The 22,562-nt window shown below is 39.6% G+C and overlaps 1 protein-coding gene across 1 annotated transcript in view; it reads left to right on the top strand.

Annotated features, from left to right (window-relative positions):
* Positions 1–22,562, top strand: part of dgkaa (diacylglycerol kinase, alpha a) — a 51,406-nt gene that overhangs the window by 704 nt on the left and 28,140 nt on the right. The window contains 2 exon segments of the mRNA XM_079675206.1: positions 13,319–13,395; positions 19,438–19,514. Of these exon segments, the coding sequence (XP_079531332.1) occupies positions 13,320–13,395; positions 19,438–19,514 (153 nt within the window). The 5' untranslated portion in view covers position 13,319.

Raw genomic sequence — 22,562 nt, 5'->3', positions numbered from 1 at the left:
TCTGTCAGTCCAAACCCCACATTTGAACTTTATTTGGATCTAAAACAGAGAAAAGCAGGACATGTCCAGACTTGAGAGGCCAAGCATTTAGAGAAGTGTTTGCATCACAAATGAAGCAGGAGAATTCAGGGTGTGAGAACACTTCGTTTAAACACCGTTTAATGTGCTGTTGGTGCATGTGGGACGGGATCTTATCTGGGGCTTTTTATCCCAGCTGCACTCACAGGTTTGTGGGTAAACCCTGCTCGGTGTGGCGGTGCTGCTGGAGCTCATTGTTTACCCAAAGCTCCTCTTACACTTCATTTAACTGCAAACGCGTGAATGTGGCTCCCTGCCCTCATGCTAAATAACTGGTCCAACTAACCCTGCGGGAAAGTCTCTTTGTGTTTTGTGGTTGACTTTGACTTCATCACCACTTTTTATGTTTATTTACAGTTTGTGAGCTGCAGGTTTTTTAAAAGCTGGTGGTTTTTTATCTGCTTTCTCGCCTGCATGGAGAGGCTCAGATAATCAATGCTTCCGCGGGTCTGGCTGCACAGTTAATGTTTACAGGAGAGCAGAATGTTATCAGGGCTATTACTCTGTGTGACATGATCAGAGAACATGGCATGAATACCTTTCTGAGTGTTTACTTCTCCAAACACAGCAGGCCCTATTCCATTAAAGCAGCACTTCCTTCATTATCATTCCTTTTATTCCCTGCATTCGTCCTGCGTGCATTAAAAAGCACATGGCAACAGATTTGAGCTTTTAGAACTTTATTTATTTACATGCACGGTACACAAAGACACTATCTTTCATGGACATTAATATGACATAGATCTTCATTTGGATAAACCTGATCATTCAAATGCTGCCCTACCCTCAACATGAATGAGTTGACCGTACAATACCTCTATTGTTAGCTTGACAACAAATAATAATAATTCATATAGAAATTAGATGAATTAAATAAAATCGGGACTAGAGCTCTTGGATCGCCTGAAATAATGTGAACCATGTGTAATAAAAGCTGTAACATCGATGTGATTTTCTCCATCGTAACATATTTCTAACCTCTCTCTCCTTTGCATATGCTGGGGGGGGGGGGGGCTGCGGCTTCTGGATGTTGTTATCATTTGTATTGCTATTAAAAGACAAATTCTGTTAGCAACAAAATCATATTTCTATCAGACACATGGGCGGTTTACCGAGTGATCACAGAGCTGGGTCCAGAGTGCAGCTGATGCCGAGCCCTGGTTTGATCAACTTTGAACGTCCTTCCAGAAGTCCCAGAGCACATGAGGGAAGCGACCACAGCTCCTCCAGCACAGATCAGAATATGTTTCTGTATTGTGAAGTGATGGATGGAGTGGGACAATCACAAAAGAGGATTAGGGCCACATGTGAAAAAACAAGTGAGATCAATAGTTGTTTTTAGAAAGTAACAATTCTGAGATTTTCAGATAAGAAATACAACTTTTCTTTCTCAGTATTCTGACTTTGATCTCAGAACATTCATGTTTTTGGCTCTGAGATTAAAGTCAGTCCGCTTTTCTCTTTAAAGTCAGAAAAGGTCTGATTTGGAGAAGTCTGACTTTTTTCAGGACTCAATTTTATTTAAGCTTTTGGTCAAATCTCACTCGAGCTCTCCCTCTCCAGACAGAGCTTGAGCCCAGGGCCTAGGCGTCATCCTCTTATTATGTCTCTGTTCAAACACACGGTTTATGTTTGATCCTACAGCTGTTTTGTTTGTTCTGTGTGAATACCTAATGTTCCCCTTCCAGTCCAACTCCCTCCAATAACTCCCTTAAATAATCCCCCAAACACTGCATAAAAAAAGCACCCAAAAAAATAATCCTGTTTTACTTTTCTAAATCAGACTCTAGTCTTCCCTTCTCTTACATGAAACATCCTGTGCGGATATTCATCATGTTGCAGATAATAGGAAATCGCCAAAGCAACATATTGAGCGTTTTTCAATTGTGTAAAAGTGAACTCCGTGAGAAAGTGCTGTTGCTCTAACACCACTTACATTCTCCTATAAACTCACACACTCATATTTCACAGACCATTCACATCTCACATCTCACATCTCACATCACTCACACACCAGTCCTCTGCAGAACCTGGTGTTCTGAGACGAGAGCAGAGAGTCCTGTGTGATTGCTTTTCTCAGAGAGCGCTTGATAAATGTGACATTAAATGTGATTGTGTGTGTGTGTGTGTGTGTGTGTGTGTGTGTGTGTGTGTGTGTGTGTGTGTGTGTGTGTGCGCAGGCGTGTGTGTGTGCAGGTGTGTGTGTGTGTGCAGGTGTGTGTGTGTGCAGGTGTGTGTGTGTGTGTCTCAGGTTTTCTCTCCTCCTCCACAGCGATTATATAACTCAGGTCTAAACTCCACGATGATGCAGCGAGCCTCGCCCACATTTCCCAAGAAGCGGTGATTCATGCCGTGGTGAAAGTCTTCTCTTGTTTTCCTCTGTGTGTTTCAGTCTGATTCACACTCTGTGTTTAGAAGTCCTGCAGAGGTTGCATGTTTCGTAAGACATTGCCATACAGAGGAGAAGGGGAAGCCCCGTTGACTGCCTCAGTATTTCCTTTCGCTAATCTAAGACTGTTTCATCTAAACTGTAAGAACATATTGAAAAATGTTGAACTCAGTTCCTCAGAGTCCAAGTATTTGTTTCCATGTCCAAAGATAGTCACTTTTATTAAGATAGAAAGTAGTAAATCTCCAAAACTACCTTTAATGACACTTTAGCTTCTACAAACCACTGGACTGTCAGTAAATAATCCCAAATATTCACTTTATTTGGATTTCAAACAGAGAAAAGCAGCAAATCTCCAGATTGAGAAAAATATTCTAATTTCTGGAGTCAGAATATATTCTTCTTCTTCTCATACAATTAACTTAAAGTGGACCTATCATGCTATATTTGAATAACATAGTGTAGGACCGTACCTATATAAGGCATATTTATACTTTTTATTTTTCAAAATACCAAACAGATCATGCATTTTAGCCATTCCTCATTTCGCTCAATGTAACACTGTCTTTGCATCATGGGCTGATTCTGTGAGAACAGCACCATCTACAGGCCTGGCATATGTACTACAGCGTCTCCAGCGCTTTCCAACGGCAATGTCCGTGGCTGTCTCCTCCTGATTGGTGGAGTTGGCCCAATAGCCGTAGCGCCACTTCTGTGACGTCACAGAAGTGTTCAAATCTGGATCAGTCTGTATCAGATCCGTTGCAGCCCCTTTTTAAGAGATTTGGGTATGGAGGGAAATAGAGAGGGTTGTGTTTTCTGACACTTGGTGAGTTCCCTGGAACACCGGGACACACATTCATGTATACAAGACGTACACAAGTGCATTTTGCATGATAGGTCCCCTTTAAGATGATAAATGATCAAAATAGTTGACTAGAGACGCTTTATTTCTTTTTACTAATCATCATAAATGCAATATCTTGAGGATTGTCTGACATGGATGACATAATGAATCTAGAAAAGAAACTGCAGATTAAGATATTGAAATGATCACTAGTTGCTAATCTAATAAAACCTATTAGTCCCATAGTCTCTGTACTACAGGTTGTTTTCTGCAGTCGCATCTCCCTGCTCACAGCTCAGCGCTCTGAACTGAAGTGACGATGTTAAACTCTGAGGGGGAAGTGGTGGTTTCTGCAGCTCGAGATGCAGAAACGTCTCTGAAACTTCATAGAAATGTTTTTCCCGCGGCTGTGCAAAGGTCTGTGTGCACGGTGACCTCGTCTGCAAGCACACCATTTATAGTAAGGGAGGTTTCCCGTGGTCCTGCAGGGAGTCACAGCCCAGTGCCGAATGCTTTCAGAGGAGGTCAAAGCGGGGGAGGAGGTGAGGGACACTCTGCTACCCCCCCCCCCCCTCCTCCCACCAGCTGATGGAGGGAAACTCTCTTTCCATAACAACAAGCATGTCCGTCCTCCGTCTGCAGAGCTGATGCAGTTTCAGGAGGAACACATCGTCAGACTCTGCTTTAAAAAAAACTCTGACGCGTGTTTTCCAACCACAGAGAAACTGTCGGTGCAAAACAGCAGCAGATTTCTAAGAAACAAAACTGAAGGGATACCCAATATGACCTCTATAATCATAAGCATACTCTACTCTACTTTAAAGAGTCCTCTCCTGCTGATGTTCAGGTGTATATCACTATGTAGTGTCTCTACTTTAAAGAGTCCTCTCCTGGTGATGTTCAGGTGTATATCAGTATGTCTCTACTTTAAAGAGTCCTCTCCTGCTGATGTTCAGGTGTATATCAGTATGTAGTGTCACTGCTTTAAAGAGTCCTCTCCTGCTGATGTTCAGGTGTATATCAGTATGTAGTGTCTCTACTTTAAAGAGTCCTCTCCTGCTGATGTTCAGGTGTATATCAGTATGTAGTGTCTCTACTTTAAAGAGTCCTCTCCTGCTGATGTTCAGGTGTATATCACTATGTAGTGTCTCTACTTTAAAGAGTCCTCTCCTGCTGATGTTCAGGTGTATATCAGTATGTAGTGTCTCTACTTTAAAGAGTCCTCTCCTCTGATGTTCAGGTGTATATCAGTATGTAGTGTCACTGCTTTAAAGAGTCCTCTCCTCTGATGTTCAGGTGTATATCAGTATGTAGTGTCTCTACTTTAAAGAGTCCTCTCCTCTGATGTTCAGGTGTATATCAGTATGTAGTGTCACTGCTTTAAAGAGTGCTCTCCTGCTGATGTTCAGGTGTATATCAGTATGTAGTGTCACTGCTTTAAAGAGTCCTCTCCTGCTGATGTTCAGGTGTATATCAGTATGTAGTATCTCTACTTTAAAGAGTCCTCACCTGCTGATGTTCAGGTGTATATCAGTATGTAGTATCTCTACTTTAAAGAGTCCTCTCCTGCTGATGTTCAGGTGTATATCAGTATGTAGTGTCTCTACTTTAAAGAGTCCTCTCCTGCCGATGTTCAGGTGTATATCAGTATGTAGTGTCTCTGCTTTAAAGAGTCCTCTCCTGCTGATGTTCAGGTGTATATCACTATGTAGTGTCTCTACTTTAAAGAGTCCTCTCCTGCTGATGTTCAGGTGTATATCAGTATGTAGTGTCTTTACATGCATCTATTATGTTTATTTAAATACTCTTATTCTTAATATTTAATTTTTATTTGAGCAACTTTGACAAAACCTATTTTCCCCATAATAATAAAAAAACTCTTTTAGAAAACGTTTTTGTTAAGAACAAGCAATAAAACAACTCTAGATAAGGTAAAATAATGCCAATCATAAGTACCCTTACATAAGTAAAGAACTTAGTCTGATAACTCCTGTATTTCTTTTCTCTACAATGAAAGATGGTTTCCGTGACTGGAGGCGTGGGCGGTGTGACAGCTTGCACAAACATTAGCCTGCATGGAGAAAGGTCATCTCTGAGTACCTTGAAATGAGGAGAGTGCTTTATGGCTGGAGACAGTTTTACGTCATAATTAAACAAGGAAAATGCCAACTGAAGCGTTGTTCCAGTGTGAGGTGTTTATAAAGGGAGTTTCTCTTCAGTATTTCAGAAGTAGGCGAGTGTCAGATGTTTTTTAGAGTTGATGGGGGCGTAGACGGTGCTTTCACTAGCTGTTGCTACGTGAGGTTTATCATTTAACGGGAGGGTTTGGATGTTTGGAAGTGGATTAAACCACTATATGCAGTTTTAGAAACAACAGGAGTACCAGCATGCACTTTGTCAGATGCACAACAACTAAAGCATAGTTGTTGGCAATTAAAGTCCCTCGCTATATTCATAATATTTTAACCATATTTACCTGTCTGTCAGGCGGACCATTATCTATGCTCTCTTCATAGCCACCAGACTCCATTGACAAAAAGAATGATTTTATCTTGCAGAACACAAGGGCTGCTAATCTACCGTTGCGTTGATTGTTTACTCAGTTTGTGTTATGGTGTGACCCATGTGTTTTCAAACCAACCCTTTAAAATGACAAAAACTCACAAGAACAGAAATGTACTAACAGATGGAGTCAGACCAGCATCTACCAACAGGAAGTTATAGAGGTGAAAATATTCAAAATAGGGTTCATTTAATATTAGTTTTTTAGATGGCCTTGCTATTTCCGGTTGAATTAAGTGTTTCGTGACAATGCTGGATTTTATTGTCAGACAGCCTCAAATAAACTTTAAATAGTTCATTTCTGTTGTGAACACAATTCAAATTACATTACAGAAACTCTGCTATTTATGTATTCATTAATTGGTAAGAAAACGTTTTTCATTCACTGCTTTGTTGACTGGTGAACTAGCTAGCCTTTTTGGGATGTTTGCTACCACTCAATTAGTTAATGTAATTTACCACAAATAAGACAATAATTGGCTAGCTTGTTTACAAGTTTGCATTTTCTGGAATCAGTATCTTGCATGGTGGAAATTAGTAAAATAGCTGGGCAGCTAGCTAACTAGCCAGCCGCCAAATTCAAATTCACAAGTCAATGTATAGTCTACCTTTATTTTGTTATTCTATTTTTTCTTTTCTACACAAAGGATGCACTGACAAATATTTTAAAGCTATGTTGAAATCAGCCAGAGGAGAGCTATTGTTAGCTGTTTGCTGTTAGTAGCTAGCTGTTCACTGTAAGCTGTTAGCTGTTCACTGTAAGCGGTTAGCTGTTTGCTGTTAGCTGTTAGCTGTTAGCTGTTAGCTGTTCACTGTTAGCTGTTAGCTGTTCACTGTTAGCTGTTCACTGTTAGCTGTTCGCTGTTAGCTGTTAGCTGTTAGCTGTTTGCTGTTCACTGTTAGCTGTTCACTGTTAGCTGTTCACTGTAAGCGGTTAGCTGTTAGCTGTTCACTGTTAGCTGTTAGCTGTTCACTGTAAGCGGTTAGCTGTTTGCTGTTCACTGTTAGCTGTTAGCGGTTAGCTGTTCACTGTTAGCTGTTCACTGTAAGCGGTTAGCTGTTTGCTGTTCACTGTTAGCTGTTAGCTGTTCACTGTAAGCGGTTAGCTGTTCACTGTTAGCTGTTAGCTGTTCACTGTTAGCTGTTAGCTGTTCACTGTTAGCTTTTAACTGTTCTGTTAGATTGACTGTTAGCTGTTTGCTGTTAACTTTTTTGCTGTTTGCTGTTAACTGTTGGCTGTTTGCTCTTATTAACTGTTAGCTGTTTGCTGTTAGCTGTTTTCTGTTTTCTGTTAGCTGTTAGCGGATAGTGGAGCACTTATCCATTGAGGGAAATGTGTTAATTCCGCCCCTGTCCAGTGTCCACTGTAGTACATGTTAGCTTCCTGCGGTGTCTACAGACTGCAGCTACTGTAAGTCATTCACTGTAGAAGTACCTCATACAACCCCACTTCCAAACATCCAAACCCCCCCTTTTGATTTATCCTCACTGCCAGCTGGAGCTGCTGTTCTGCACCATTTATTCTGCACTGATTATGTGGAGGGACATTTTGCACACACAGAATTGCCCCTCAGCTGTCTGTCAGCAAGACGAATCACCCTGGCTCCTGTTAGCTTGACACTTAAATCTCTAATGCATAAACAACAGAGTACATTTTCCTGTACCGGAACATAAACAGCTCCCTCATCAACCCGGCACCAAGAGCCAGGTCTCATGCTCGGTATTAAGTCTTAGCAAGCTTTAGACATTGCTCAAACCACCTGAAATATTCATACTTGTGCCACGAAAGCTCATTAAGACGCCGTTTTCTAATCTCCACCCCGAGTTGACATTGCGTCTGTAAGTGCCGGGGAAACCTCTTCCTGTTCCCTCTCTGCAGCGTGCATGGAAATCATTATCTAATCAGGAAGTGAGGAATCACATTACTCTGAGACATTGCTGACGATAATGATTATACTCAGGGAGAGAAAATAGACATGATGATGCTGCTAATGACGTAACACACAATGCAATGAATTCACAAACTGTTAAAAATACAGGTACAATCAGACAGAATGGAGATGTGTGAGATAATATAAAGCTATCTGAAGCTTGAGAGAGAGACACTCAACTGGAGAATATACGATCTCATACTATACGTGTTAAATTGGAGAGAGTTCATGTATTTTACAGAAACAATACTCTGTAAAAAACACCAACTCACCCTGAAACTGATCTAACCCTAACTACTAAATGCTCATATATATACTATTAGTAAAAAGACGTAAGATATTATAAACAGAATAATTAGTTTAGAAGCAATTGAGTGAATTCAGACTTAATCTATTTACAAAAAATGCCATTAGGCGTCATTCACGCTGGGGACATGCTCCTACCACTTTGCATTAGGATCACTTGTTTAAAATGTTCTAAAAATAACACGCACAAAGAATTGTACATGCTTTGAGAAGAGAGGTTTATTTGCACAAGAGAACATGTACAATCTGGAGGCCTGTGCACACTTTGGATCTGCAACACGTTTAATATAACATTTTGACCGGTTCAAGTTTACTATTGGGTTATTACTCAACCTCTGGTAAACAACACTTATCTAAAACAAGAGTTGTGAGTTTCAGTCTATTTATATTTCCGTTTGATGAGCCAGGAGTGTATTTTTGGATTAAAGAGTTTCAGGAGCAGATGATTTTTTTATTGAGTGTTTTAGACAGAAAAGCTAAGAAGTGACTTTTTAAAGGAATTTAGTTTAGACACCCTTTCACAGTCTCTATCAGCAGGAGAGGACTTTTTAAAGTAGAGGCACTACATACTGATATACACTTTAACATCAGCAGGAGAGGACTTTTTAAAGTAGAGAAACTACATACTGATATACACCTGAACATCAGCAGGAGAGGACTCTTTAAAGTAGATACACTACATACTGATATACACCTGAACATCAGCAGGAGAGGACTCTTTAAAGTAGAGACACTACATACTGATATACACCTGAACATCAGCAGGAGAGGACTCTTTAAATAGAGACACTACAAACTGAATGTGTATTTTAAATTGTAAGAATATCACATTGTATCACAAATATTTCCTCATACTTTTAAAAACAACAAGCAGCGAACAGAAAAGCTTGTTTGTGTGTATTCCGTTGTGTTTGTGCGTTTTTCTTTGTGTCAAAGGTCACATTTCCTGCTGGCGGACCTAATTGCTTTACATATTGATTATCAACTGCATTAGTCATGATATACTTTTCTCATCGATCTATGGCTGTGTTTCTTTTTGCAACGTTTTACCGGCATGCATCTAAACAGGAGGCAACTTTTCCATTAACTCTTTCCTTACTGATTAATGCATTGGACATTTATTCATCGGGGAATCTCCTTCCTGTTTTTTTCTGATGGATGCGTGCATAATGTGCTGAGAACAGATGTTTATCCACAACCTGCAGGACTGGTTTTCAGAGCACCAACACGCTGATTTTTGTTTCACATTCAAATGTTCCTTTTGCTTCCGGGCTGCTCTGACATTTAGGTCTGCTGCTTGTGTTGCAGGGGAAGTCCCTTCACAACACACTTTGTGTTCTTTGACCGCTCTGCAGGAATTATTGCTTATTTCAACACTTCATTGCACATTGTTGTCTTGCACTAAACCAACATTCTGTGATGTGGTTTCTGATTCAGATAAGCCCTGGAGTTTAAGAATCAAGGCCTCATTTAGCCTGGCATACTTTGTACCAGACTTTTGGCCCAGTTTAGTGGATAATAACTTTAAAATAAATGCAGCATAAAGACAGTTATTAGAGCTTAATCGATAGATCGACAGAAACATAAATGCAACCTATTTTGATTCATTGTTATAGTATTTTTTTCTTGCTGCAATGTCTCTAAAATAAGCTTTTCTTTGTTTTATATCGTATAATAAAGGGAACATCTGTGGGTTTTTCAGACAAAACAAAAAGAGATTTGCTGCTTTTCCTGTTTCATAATAAAGTGAGCATTTGAGTTGCTTGTGAAAACATTTAAAGATATTACTTTGCACTTCAGAAACTGACACAATTTTAAAAGTGTGGAAAACATTTATTTCTACAAAGCTATCCTGAAAGTTGCAGTTGCAGTTCAGAGCAGAAGAGTTTGGTAGGTAATTTTGGAGGAACCAGCTCGAGTGCGCTAGAATTTGAAAATACATAGCCGGAACAAATCTGCCACTTCCTTACAGAGCCCCTCCTCCAACACACACGAACGCGCACATGACCAATGAGGGCACGAGATAAGTTTGTGCACAGATGGAAGGCTGACAGGCAGGTAGGCCATCCAGTTACTTTAGCCGGCTCAGATGATTGGTCGTGCTTTTTACAGCACTACGGCTTCCACACAGAGCCGGCCCTGACCAATTTGCCGCCCTAGGCAATATTTTAGCTGGCACCCCCCCCCCCCCCCCCCCCCCCCCCCCAAAATGCAGACACTCACTATGATTTGCGTATGTATGCACGGTTGTGGCATCACCAAAACAGAAAGATATGGACACAAAGCTGTGTGCAAATGTATTTAGTATCCTATCCATTTGAGCACAATTTAAGTGGGGGGTGGACCTCACCTCATTTAGGGGGGTCCGGGGGCATGCTCCCCCGGGAAGATTTTTTTTTTAAATATTGAAGTTAAAACCATCAATCTGCTGCACTTTGAGAGCAACATGAAGAGATCTATGGATACATCTCTCAACACCCATATGAAACACAACTGGAAGCAGATTTTCTTTGTCTTTATGGATATTTTACAAATCACTCCCCTTTTAAACTGTATTCTTGTTTATTAATAACAACTTTATTTTACTGTCATATAGTATTTTATACTATAAGAGAATAGATGAAAATCTATTCTCTCATTTTTTTTATAGCTATAATGATCATATAAAGGTGTGCCTTTACCTCACTGAGCTGAGGTTATCAGAGCCTCTCAGTCTTTCAGGAGAGAGCTCTCTAAAGCTCTCCCCCCGCGGCCGCTTACACAGTCAATTCCAATGTTAATAAAAGCTGTATACGTTTTTTGGGAGTTTGATTTATTTTAAATTAACACAAATACAACATTTAAAACCTATAATTGCACACTAAAACCATTATTTCAAAAAAGAAGTATTTCACATAAACCTCAGGTTTTTACTGGGGCTGGGGCAGTTCAACTTGATTTGGGGGGGGGGGGTGCGCCATAGGCGTAGTTCTGTTAGTATAAGATAATAAGATGTACTTTGTTGATCCAAAATCAGGAAATTGTGTTGTTATGAAATTAAAAAAATTAAAAAAATTCTAATTGTAATTTTTTTTTTTTTGGCGCCCCCCATTGATTGATGCGTCATTAACATTCGCCTATACTGCCTATGCCAAGGGCCGGCCCTGCTTCCACAGATGATATTTTTTAATGGATTTTGGACTTCAGATATTCATTGCTATCGGGATGTTAAGAGCATTCCATGGAATATAACAACAAGTGTATCTCGAGCCGGTTTCTCAAACTGACCTACCCCACCTTTACTGCAATGAATTCAGAAGAAGAATAACTTTATTTAAAGTCAGATATTGATGCAAAGATTAGCAGGAAAGTAAAGGCAGTGCTCATTCGTTTCATTTTGGGTAAAAAGTGTTTGTTTGTATTTTGCTGATAAGAGATGCACGTAAACAAGGAGCAGACTTACGTGGATGCAAATACATGCTAACACAAACAAAACATTGAATTACTTTGGGTATTTAATCTTTAATTAAACCAAATCATTAATCTTCTAGAACATAATTTGCAGATGATTTGATGATGACTATAATCATTTGTTTCCTGCCAGTGGATCTGTATTTCATAGATGAAATAATTAAACCCAGCGCAGTGATGCATAATGGTTGTGGCGAGCCGTGACAGCCTTTATAATGATGCATTGCGGTCACACAAAGAGAAACTGAATGTTTTCATGGGTTTTGTGCTCTTCTGTTTTCTGTTGTCGATTCGTTCCTCTCAGAAGCTTTTTCACACAGCGAGATGGGACACGTTATCTTTTGCTTGCAGTCGTGCTTTTATGTTTCACAAAGAAATGAAATGTTTTATTTAACACATAAAAGCTGTCTTACACTAAAAGAGAATAGCTTTTGAATCGCTCAGAACAAAGACGTTAAATATTTGTGTGCAGAATAATAAGAGTGAGTTGAAATCGAGTTGAAAGAATACACAATTAAAGAGTCCTCTCCTGCTGATGTTCAGGTGTATGTCAGTATGTAGTGTCTCTACTTTAAAGAGTCCTCTCCTGCTGATGTGCAGGTGTATATCAGTATGCAGTGTCTCTACTTTAAAGAGTCCTCTCCTGCTGATGTTCAGGTGTATATCAGTATGTAGTGTCTCTACTTTAAAGAGTCCTCTCCTGCTGATGTTCAGGTGTATGTCAGTATGTAGTGTCTCTACTTTAAAGAGTCCTCTCCTGCTGATGTGCAGGTGTATATCAGTATGCAGTGTCTCTACTTTAAAGAGTCCTCTCCTGCTGATGTTCAGGTGTATATCAGTATGTAGTGTCTCTACTTTAAAGAGTCCTCTCCTGCTGATGTTCAGGTGTATATCAGTATGTAGTGTCTCTACTTTAAAGAGTCCTCTCCTGCTGATGTTCAGGTGTATATCAGTATGTAGTGCCTCTACTTTAAAGAGTCCTCTCCTGCTGATGTTCAGGTGTATATCAGTATGTAGTGTCTCTACTTTAAAGAGTCCTCTCCTGCTGATGTTCAGGTGTATATCAGTATGTAGTGTCTCTACTTTAAAGAGTCCTCTCCTGCTGATGTTCAGGTGTATATCAGTAGTGTCTCTACTTTAAAAAGTCCTCTCCTGATGTTCAGGTGTATATCAGTATGCATCAATATATGATTGATCAATCCAAACGTCCGCTCTCATTCAGTGTGAGGGCATTCTACCAAGGATATAGAATACGTGGTTGAAGGATATTCTACCCAGAGACCCAGAAGAAGATCTGATTGGTCGCATTTTACACAAAGCCACTGAAATACGTAGTGCATGGTCTGAGAAGGACAAACACATCAACGTAACACTGTGATATTTCAGATCAACAACACAGATACCATTGTCATTTATTCATTTTATTTACATTTTATAAAATGATGTTCATATCATGAATTAGATTGTTTTGTTTGTTATCTGAGTGTCCCAGGGTGTCCTCTGAAGGCCCTGACGGTTCACCTCTGATATAACCATGCCTCATGTTCTCCTGAATGAATGTTTGCCTCTGTGCAGACGCTGCTCTGTTCTGTTTCCTCTCGTCTCTCGGTGTTTCGATGCGTTCACTCCACACTTCAGAGGGTTTTTCTTCACACAGCGAGATGGGAGATGCTATCTTTTGCTCGCAGTCGTGCTTTTATGTTTCACAAAGCGTCCTGTTACTCACCCACCTCCTCTTTTCTTTCTCTTCAGCAGCATGTCCTCCCCCACACACCCAGAGGTGAAGGAACTGAACCCCGTCGCCTTCATCCAGCTCCAGCACTACATCGAGTGTGAGTACAGACACAGCTCTCTCTCCACTTCCACTTCCACCCACACACACACACACACACACACACACACACACACACACACACACACACACACACACACACACACACACACACACACACACACACACACACACACACGCACACACACACTCGTAGAGATAGAGCTTTGGTTTTCCCTCCAGATGAATCATGGTGGAGTCAGACATGTGAAGTATTTATATCATGCTCGTAATACACATAATAATCCAGCGTCTCTTAAATCGTGATCTCATTAAGTTATAAGTCTCATAACCTGTTAGGGAAAGTCATGCTTTTGTCATTTTCTTTTGATAATGAGTCATTTTCCTGGGAAACTAAGCCATTATTTGGGGAAACTGAGAGATATTAGATAGGTGATGGCAAATGGGTGCTTTTTATGATTTTTTTGTTACTCATGATTCGATTTCATTTTGTACTGGATTCAGTAAATGAACGTGTTCATTGTAATATTATTAGATGTATTTGTTGTTCTTGCGTCCAGGAGAGAAGCTTAAAATAAGGAGACAAATGGAGTCTCTGAAAAGGGTCAAATTGGTTACTTTAATTAAGTAGCGCTGTAATGAAACTAACAGAAGGTAGTGGGGAGACAAAAGCAGATGTTGTCTCGCAGCTGGCGGCCGTGGAAAGAGGCCGAGGTTGCGTTCGAATAGTCCATTTAGCTTAGGAACCTTCCTAACGGAGTGAAATGACCCGGAAGTCCCTCAGTGGCAGCCATGATAAGTGCCGTTCGAATTCTCTAGAATGATAGGAAAGGAGGTTTCAAACTTCCTTTATAACCTCCTTTAGCTTAGGAACCACTGGACCTCCCTCACCGAAAGGAGAGGAGAAAGTGCTGCCCCACAATGCCTTGCAGCCGCAGCATTTGCCGTCACACAACAGTCGGCCGTTCACGGAAACAACCGATTATGACGGAGAAGTTATATCATGAAAGTTACGGTGCTTATTAAGCATTTTAAAACGTATGTGGTAAGTTGCCAAAGTGCTTTGTTTTGAACGTTCATCAGTATTATAATCAAAAAGAGAAATATGAACGTTAGTTTTTACTGAAATGATCAAATAAAGTCAACATTTCACTGAGCTGTGTGGGGTTTGTTCAACTTTTAAAAGATGTTTGAATGGTGATATACACAGTGATAGGTGTTAAGGACTAACGTTTATAATAAATACATTTGTATTGACTTTAAGATCTTTTCATACGATCATATGTATTGGGATCATTTGTATTAATGTGGACCGGAGGGAGAGGGTGACGAGCATACATTTCTCTTTCCTTTTTTATTTCAATTACAACTTTGGTCATGAAGAATATGTTTCTCTGTTGTCCACGTTCATAAAGCATAAAACAACAGCATCAGAGCACGGTGCAGAGTCTCTAGATGAGTCCGTCGTTCTTATTAAACATCCATGTTGTAGTCCGCTGTATAGAAAACTGTAGTTTCCATAGTTTCCCCACAGCAGCAGACGCACACAATGACGTCCGCTGGCGCATCATGAACACGTCGGATAGTGAGAGTGCAGTCGGATTCTCTAAAGTACCGCAGTCTCTTCTCCTAAGTCCTTTTGAATTCTCCTATCCACTATCCCTTAACCCCGTGACCTTTCACTCAGAGGTCAAGGAATAGACGATAGGGTTAGAATTTAGGAGCTGATTTTTGGATTATCGGACCGCAAACCGAGACTCGTTGGTTCTTCCCGCTTGCATCTCCCCTTCGCTCCTCCTCTCTGGGGGTGTGACGTGGGGTTCCGCCCTCCTTTCTCCAATGTCCGATATCGCGCATAACTGAGGATTTAGACGTTGTGTATTTATTGCATAACTCCACACTTCTTTTCTCCTCATGGACTCATTCATGACTTTTTATTTAATGCATTTTAACGGCTGTAATCGTTGTCAATGTAATACCGGAACTTAACGTCACTGTTGATATCCGGAGAAAAAACAAAAAACCTTGCATTTGACCTCATTTGCACTTGTCAGTTTGAAGTAGTTCCACGAGGAACTCTTCTTTCCTTTGTTCATCTTTAGTTGTATTCTCACGCCAATAAATCAATCTCACGTGTGACGGAGAGAAGGGGGGGGGGGGGGGGGGGCGGGGTCGTTGCTGGCTTCCTCCAAGTTTACAGTAAAACAAACTGGTGTGATCAATGGCGATTTACAATTATTAATACTATTACTATTATTAGCATTAGTCTATATTTTGGTTGAAACTAAGCCAGGAAAAAGAAAAAAAAACTTAAACAATAATAAAAAAATATATAAATAAAATCGAATTTTAAAAATAATTTTCGATTATGGAGACTGTAACGAATATTCGAATAATCGAATAATCGCTGGCATCCCTAATAGTAATAGTATGATATTGTCATAATAAATTCATATTATTACTATAGTGTTTGTAAAAGCATTACACTCCTAGAATTAATGTGTCATTTTTTTAATATCAAATTAATTGATAGTTCAGGCATTTATCAAACATGGCCACTCTGGGCTTCCTGGCAGCTGTCAATCAAAGTCCAGTGGCTCCGCCCCAAAGTGTGAGAAACATATATTGATTGGGTCATTGACCCAAATCTGACTTCATAATAAGATTAATATGTTGTTATTTATGTAATTAATTAATTCTAGGAGTGTAATGCTTTTACAAACACTATATAATAATATGCATTCACTATGACAATATCATGCTATTACTAGGAGTGTTCTATAGTGTGTTCAAAAAACAACGACAGAAACACTATATATTATACTATGGTAGTACTATTTAAAATAATATAGGAATACTACAAAGATCTAGATACATAGTATTACTATTGAAATATTATAGGGCTACTATAGCTAATAAAATGGCACTACTAGCAGTTTTCGACAGATACAGCCCACTCAAAAATATATTGTTTTATATAAAATTAATTAATTAATATATATATATATTTATATATATTTATATATATTAGCTGTACACTTTACGAATATAATGTTTTTTTATGGACATCTTTACCATTCAATTTCGTCCAACTGATCTTCCTGCTGTCACTCCTCGGCTCTTGGTAGTTCAGGCATTTATCAAACCTGGCAACTCCAGGTTTCCTGGCAGCTGTCAATCAAAGTACAGTGGCTCCGCCCCAAAGTGTCAGAAACTTTTCGCGCGCGCAGACAGACTCCGCGAGCGAATGAGGCTGACACTCCCGCGAGCGAGCAAGAGGGCTGTCTCTGCTCGCGGGGGTTTAATCTGCGCACGAGGGTCATTTCATGCGCGTGTAAAAGCACATTCTCCGTTCGTGAGTAGCTTGTATTGCGTGCTAGAATATTGACCCAAATCTTACTCCATAGAAAACGCTCACACACACAGTGAAGCTCACACACTTCTTTATAATGAACATATAGGTTCACCTGCTGAATTAAAAACGGAACAAATGAAGCAAAGAAAGTGAAAACCATGAAGCAGATTCAGGCAGTAGGCGTTTAGATTCACACTGAAAGTATTAGAGAACAGAACAGCTGACAGAGAAGAGAGAACATCTGATACTTTACAACAAACATTATCTGCCAGTTCTTTTTTAATGTAACTGTGAGGGGAATACAGTGTTTTGTATCCTGATCACCCGTTACAAGTAATCCATTACTCTCAAATAAGTTGACTAGGTGCCAACAAGCAGCATGTGGGACAAAGAGGACGTTTGTGCGGGACAATGCGGGACAATGCGGGACATGTTACTGCGTTGCTAAGAGCTAGGTTAGATGTATATTATAATGTCTATCCAACCCTTAAGACTAAACATTTATATTAAACTATTAGCTTATAAATATTAATAACAACGCTTTACTTTGGTTTGATGCAGTGTTTCTCAAAGTGGGGTGTGCAGAGGCATGACAGGGGGAGAGACCAGGAGGAAAAATGGTTTTGGAAAAAAAAAATAAGAAAGAAATTCATAATTTGAAAAAGTATTGATTCGAAAATAATATGATGCAGAACAAGTACGTCTGGGTCTCTGTGTTTCATTCAAGCTCGGCTCTGTGTGTGTGGAACGAGAGAGAGAGAGCGCACCGGTACCGGAGATGGTTGTTGTTAGCTTCTGGTGCTAGCGAGCTAGTGGCTGGGTCTCAAACGTTTTGGTCACGATTAATGTAAACAATTATTTCCGAGGCACACGTTTATATGATCATTATAGTTATACAAAAATAAGAGAATAAACAGGTATGAAATACTATATGACATAAAAAGAATAAAGTTTAAAAGGGGAGTGATTTGTAAAATATCCATAAAGAAAAAGTAAATCTGTTTACAATTCTGTTTGATATGGGTGTAGAGAGGTGTATCCATAGATCTCTTCATGTTGTTCTCAAAGTGCACCAGATTGATGCTTTCAACTTCAATATTAAAAAAAGATCTTCCCAGGGGAGCATGCCCCCGGACCCCCTAGAGGAGGCTAGGACCCCCTAGGGGAGGCTAGGTCCACTCCCCACTCAAAAAAATATCACTTTACCCCTGCTTACACCTATATGCCGTGAGCTGATTATTGAGCCTTCATTGTAACAGTCGAAGGTACACTGTGTGTGTGCGTGGGGGGTGTTGCAGTAGAAAGTTCCACTGTAGTCATTGCGTGCCTACTGATTTGAACACGATCCGTGTATCCATCATTTCCTGGTCTTCTCTAAAGAAGAGGGACCAATGGAAACGTTGTCATGTTGCCGTTGGTCACCATGGAAACATTCATTAGCTAACAATGACATTATTGTTCTATTAATATAAAGGGAGGTCAGGTACTCTTTAAAACAGCTGCTAGTTATGGGTACTTTTTACTGAAGTACATTTCAAAGCCCATACTTCTTTACTTCTACTCGAGTAAAGGATGTGTGTACTTCTACCTGAGTACAGGATGTGTGTACTTCTACTTGAGTAAAGGATGTGTACTTCTACTTGAGTAAAGGATGTGTGTACTTCTACTTGAGTAAAGGATGTGTGTACTTCTAGTAAAGGGTGTGTACTTCTACTTGAGTAAAGGATGTGTGTACTTCTACTTGAGTAAAGGGTGTGTACTTCTACTTGAGTATAGGATGTGTGTACTTCTACTTGAGTAAAGGGTGTGTACTTCTACTTGAGTATAGGATGTGTGTACTTCTACTTGAGTAAAGGGTGTGTACTTCTACTTGAGTATAGGATGTGTGTACTTCTACTTGAGTAAAGGGTGTGTACTTCTACTTGAGTATAGGATGTGTGTACTTCTACTTGAGTATAGGATGTGTACTTCTACTTGAGTAAAGGATGTGTGTACTTCTACTTGAGTAAAGGGGGTGTACTTCTACTTGAGTACAGGATGTGTGTACTTCTACTTGAGTAAAGGATGTGTGTACTTCTACTTGAGTAAAGGGTGTGTGTACTTCTACTTGAGTAAAGGATGTGTACTTCTACTTTAGTACAGGATGTGTGTACTTCTACTTTAGTAAAGGACGTGTACTTCTACTTGAGTAAAGGATGTGTACTTCTACTTGAGTAAAGGATGTGTGTACTTCTACTTGAGTAAAGGATGTGTGTACTTCTACTTGAGTAAAGGATGTGTGTACTTCTACCTGAGTAAAGGATGTGTGTACTTCTACTTGAGTAAAGGATGTGTGTACTTCTACTTGAGTACAGGATGTGTGTACTTCTACTTGAGTAAAGGATGTGTGTACTTCTACTTGAGTAAAGGATGTGTGTACTTCTACTTGAGTAAAGGATGTGTACTTCTACTTGAGTAAAGGATGTGTGTACTTCTACCTGAGTAAAGGATGTGTACTTCTACTTAAGTAAAGGATGTGTGTACTTCTACTTGAGTAAAGGATATGTGTACTTCTACTTGAGTAAAGGATGTGTACTTCTACTTGAGTAAAGGATGTGTACTTCTACTTGAGTAAAGGATGTGTACTTCTACTTGAGTAAAGGATGTGTACTTCTACTTGAGTACAGGATGTGTGTACTGTATCTCTGCAGTGTGTACTTATACTCTGTGTGTGTCTCTGCTGCCCAGATTGCCGTCTGAAGGTGAAAGACGTCCTGAGGGAGTTCGATGCAGACGGCCGGCTGGCGAGGCACCGACACGGAGAGGTGAGGCGATGTCACATGTCACTTCACTGAGTTATCGCCTCTCGCGTTAATGAGACACGAGCGTTTGATTCATGCACATTGAGAGAGCGTGTTAATTGTCCTTCGCTGATGAATTAGATTCAGACGGCATCAGTCATGTTGAAGAGCTGTCTGAGAGGAAGGTCTCCAGATGTAAAGGACCGGGTGCTTTTTGCCCACGCAGCATCGGCTCTAATGGAGAAACTCTCCTCTCTATTCTGTGGAGTCAGGACTCAGGAGAGCACATACTGTCATGGAGTGCAGGAGAATGGCTTTCAAATCACACGGGGAAGCATCAGAGGTGGAAGAATACTTAGCTCAAGTATAAGTAGAAAAAAAACGTATTAAAGGTGTAATCAATGACTAGTATTGCATCATAATGACTAATATCTTGAGATAATTACTTAAAATTGTATATTAATGACTTAATATCTCAAAATGATGACTCGGTGGGTGTTTCTCAATGTCGAGGACGCTTGCTTGGTGGCACATGTCTTCCGAGTCTCTTGCTTCAGAAGCGAGACAAGAATCCTTATAGCCTCGGAAAAAAAAAAAGAATGGTGGAACAGGCTAACAGGCTAACAGGCTAACAGGCTAACAGGCTAACAGGCTAACAGGCTAACAGGCTAACAGGCTAACAGGGTAACAGGCTAACAGGGGTGCAGGTGTGCGTCATATGCGAGGCCCCGCCTTAAATGGAGCGCGATTTCCGCCAAAGATTTGGAAATTGGTCCGTGCGCAAAGCATTGTGGGGATTTTAAGATCGCAACAAATTTCTCGCTACCAAGTACGCCGCCCTCGGTTGATTTCCAAGCATGCCGGACATTGGAGCAGTCCTTCGGCGGCACTCGATGACGTAGCATACTTGAAATAGTGGCTTTGGAGCATCCTTACTCGACATTGAGAAACACCCTGTATCTCATAATAATGACTTAGTATCTCTAAATAATTACTTAATATCTCATAATAATGACTTAGTATCTCTTAATAATTACTCAGTATCTCTAAATAAGGACTTAGTTTCTCAAAAAAATTACTATTATAATAATGCAGCATCAGCTCTGAAGGAGAAAGTCTCCTCTCTGTTCTGTGGAGTCAGGACTCAGAAGAGGGAATCCTGATGATCGACTGCTACTGTCTGATCGATAACTGGAAGAGGTGCTTTATGGGATGGGAGATCCCATAAATACTGTCCTAAGGTACAGGAGAATGGCTTTTCATCACACGGGGAAGTGTGGTGCAGCATAACAATCAGAGGTGGAAGAATACTTCATTAAATGGAAACACCTCAATGGCTTAATATTGCATGATAATGACTAAGTAATGAATCTTAAAATAATAACGCATCTCAAAAAGAAGGACTTTAAATCTCCAAATTACATTACATTACATTACATTGCATTTAGCTGACGCTTTTATCCAAAGCGACTTACAATAAGTGCATTCGACCAGGAAGATACAACCTTTAAGAAAACAGAATCATATAAGTCCATCAGGTTTCATAGAGCCAAACATTTCAAGTGCTACTCAACTGGCATTTAGAAAGCCAGCCCTTTATTAGTATATAAGTGCTTTGTTAGTAATTCTATCGCTCGAAGTGGAGTCTAAAGAGATGAGTTTTCAGTTTGCGTCGGAAGATGTGTAAGCTATCTGCTGTCCTGATTTCAATGGGGAGCTCATTCCACCATTTTGGATCCAGGATAGCAAACCCACGTGTTTCTGCTGATGGGAACTTGGGTCCCCCTCGCAGTGCGGGTGCAGCGAGCTGTTTGGCTGATGCAGAGGGGAGTGCACGTGCTGGGGTGTACGGTTTAACCATGTCCTGGATGTAGGAAGGGCCAGATCCATTCACAGCATGGTACGCAAGTACCAGTGTCTTGAAGTGGATTCTAGCAGTTACTGGAAGCCAGTGAAGGGAGCGGAGGAGCGGAGTGGTGTGGGAGAATTTGGGAAGGTTGAAGACCAGACGAGCCGCTGCATTCTGGATGAGCTGCAGAGGTCGGATGGCACATGCAGGTAGACCAGCCAGGAGGGAGTTGCAGTAGTCTAGGCGTGAGATGACGAGACAAATAATGACTTATTAACTTAAAATCATTACCTAGTATCTTGAAATAAGGACTTAATATATGAAAAATAACAATTTAGTTATGTTTAAAGGTCTTAATATCGAAAATAATCCCTTAGTATCTAAAATAATCACTCAGTATCTAATATAATCACTTAGTATCTCAAATAATCACTTAGTATCTAAAATAATCAGTTAGTATCTAAAATAATCCCTTAGTATCTAAAATAATCACTCAGTATCTAATATAATCACTTAGTATCTCAAATAATCACTTAGTATCTAAAATAATCACTTAGTATCTCAAATAATCACTTAGTATCTAAAATAATCACTTAGTATCTAAAATAATCCCTTAGTATCTAAAATAATCCCTTAGTATCTCAAATAATCCCTTAGTATCTACAATAATCCCTTAGTATCTAAAATAATTACTTAGTATCTAAAATAATCACTTAGTATCTAAAATAATCACTTAGTATCCAAAATAATCCCTTAGTATCTACAATAATCCCTTAGTATCTAAAATAATTACTTAGTATCTAAAATAATCACTTAGTATCTCAAATAATCACTTAGTATCTAAAATAATCACTTAGTATCTAAAATAATCCCTTAGTATCTACAATAATCCCTTACTATCTCAAATAATCCCTTAGTATCTACAATAATCCCTTAGTATCTAAAATAATTACTTAGTATCTAAAATAATCACTTAGTATCTAAAATAATCACTTAGTATCCAAAATAATCCCTTAGTATCTAAAATAATCCCTTAGTATCTAAAATAATCCCTTAGTATCTAAAATAATCACTCAGTATCTAAAATAATCCCTTAGTATCTAAAATAATCCCTTAGTATCTAAAATAATCACTTAGTATCTCAAAAATAATCCCTTAGTATCTCAAATAATCACTTAGTATCTAAAATAATCACTTAATATCTCAAAATAATCCCTTAGTAT

This window comes from Notothenia rossii (genome assembly GCF_949606895.1).
Source record: "Notothenia rossii genome assembly, chromosome: 4".
NCBI lineage: Eukaryota > Metazoa > Chordata > Actinopteri > Perciformes > Nototheniidae > Notothenia > Notothenia rossii.
The sequence above is the reverse complement of the archived record's forward strand: the minus strand, read 5'-3'. Positions and strand labels throughout refer to the sequence as shown.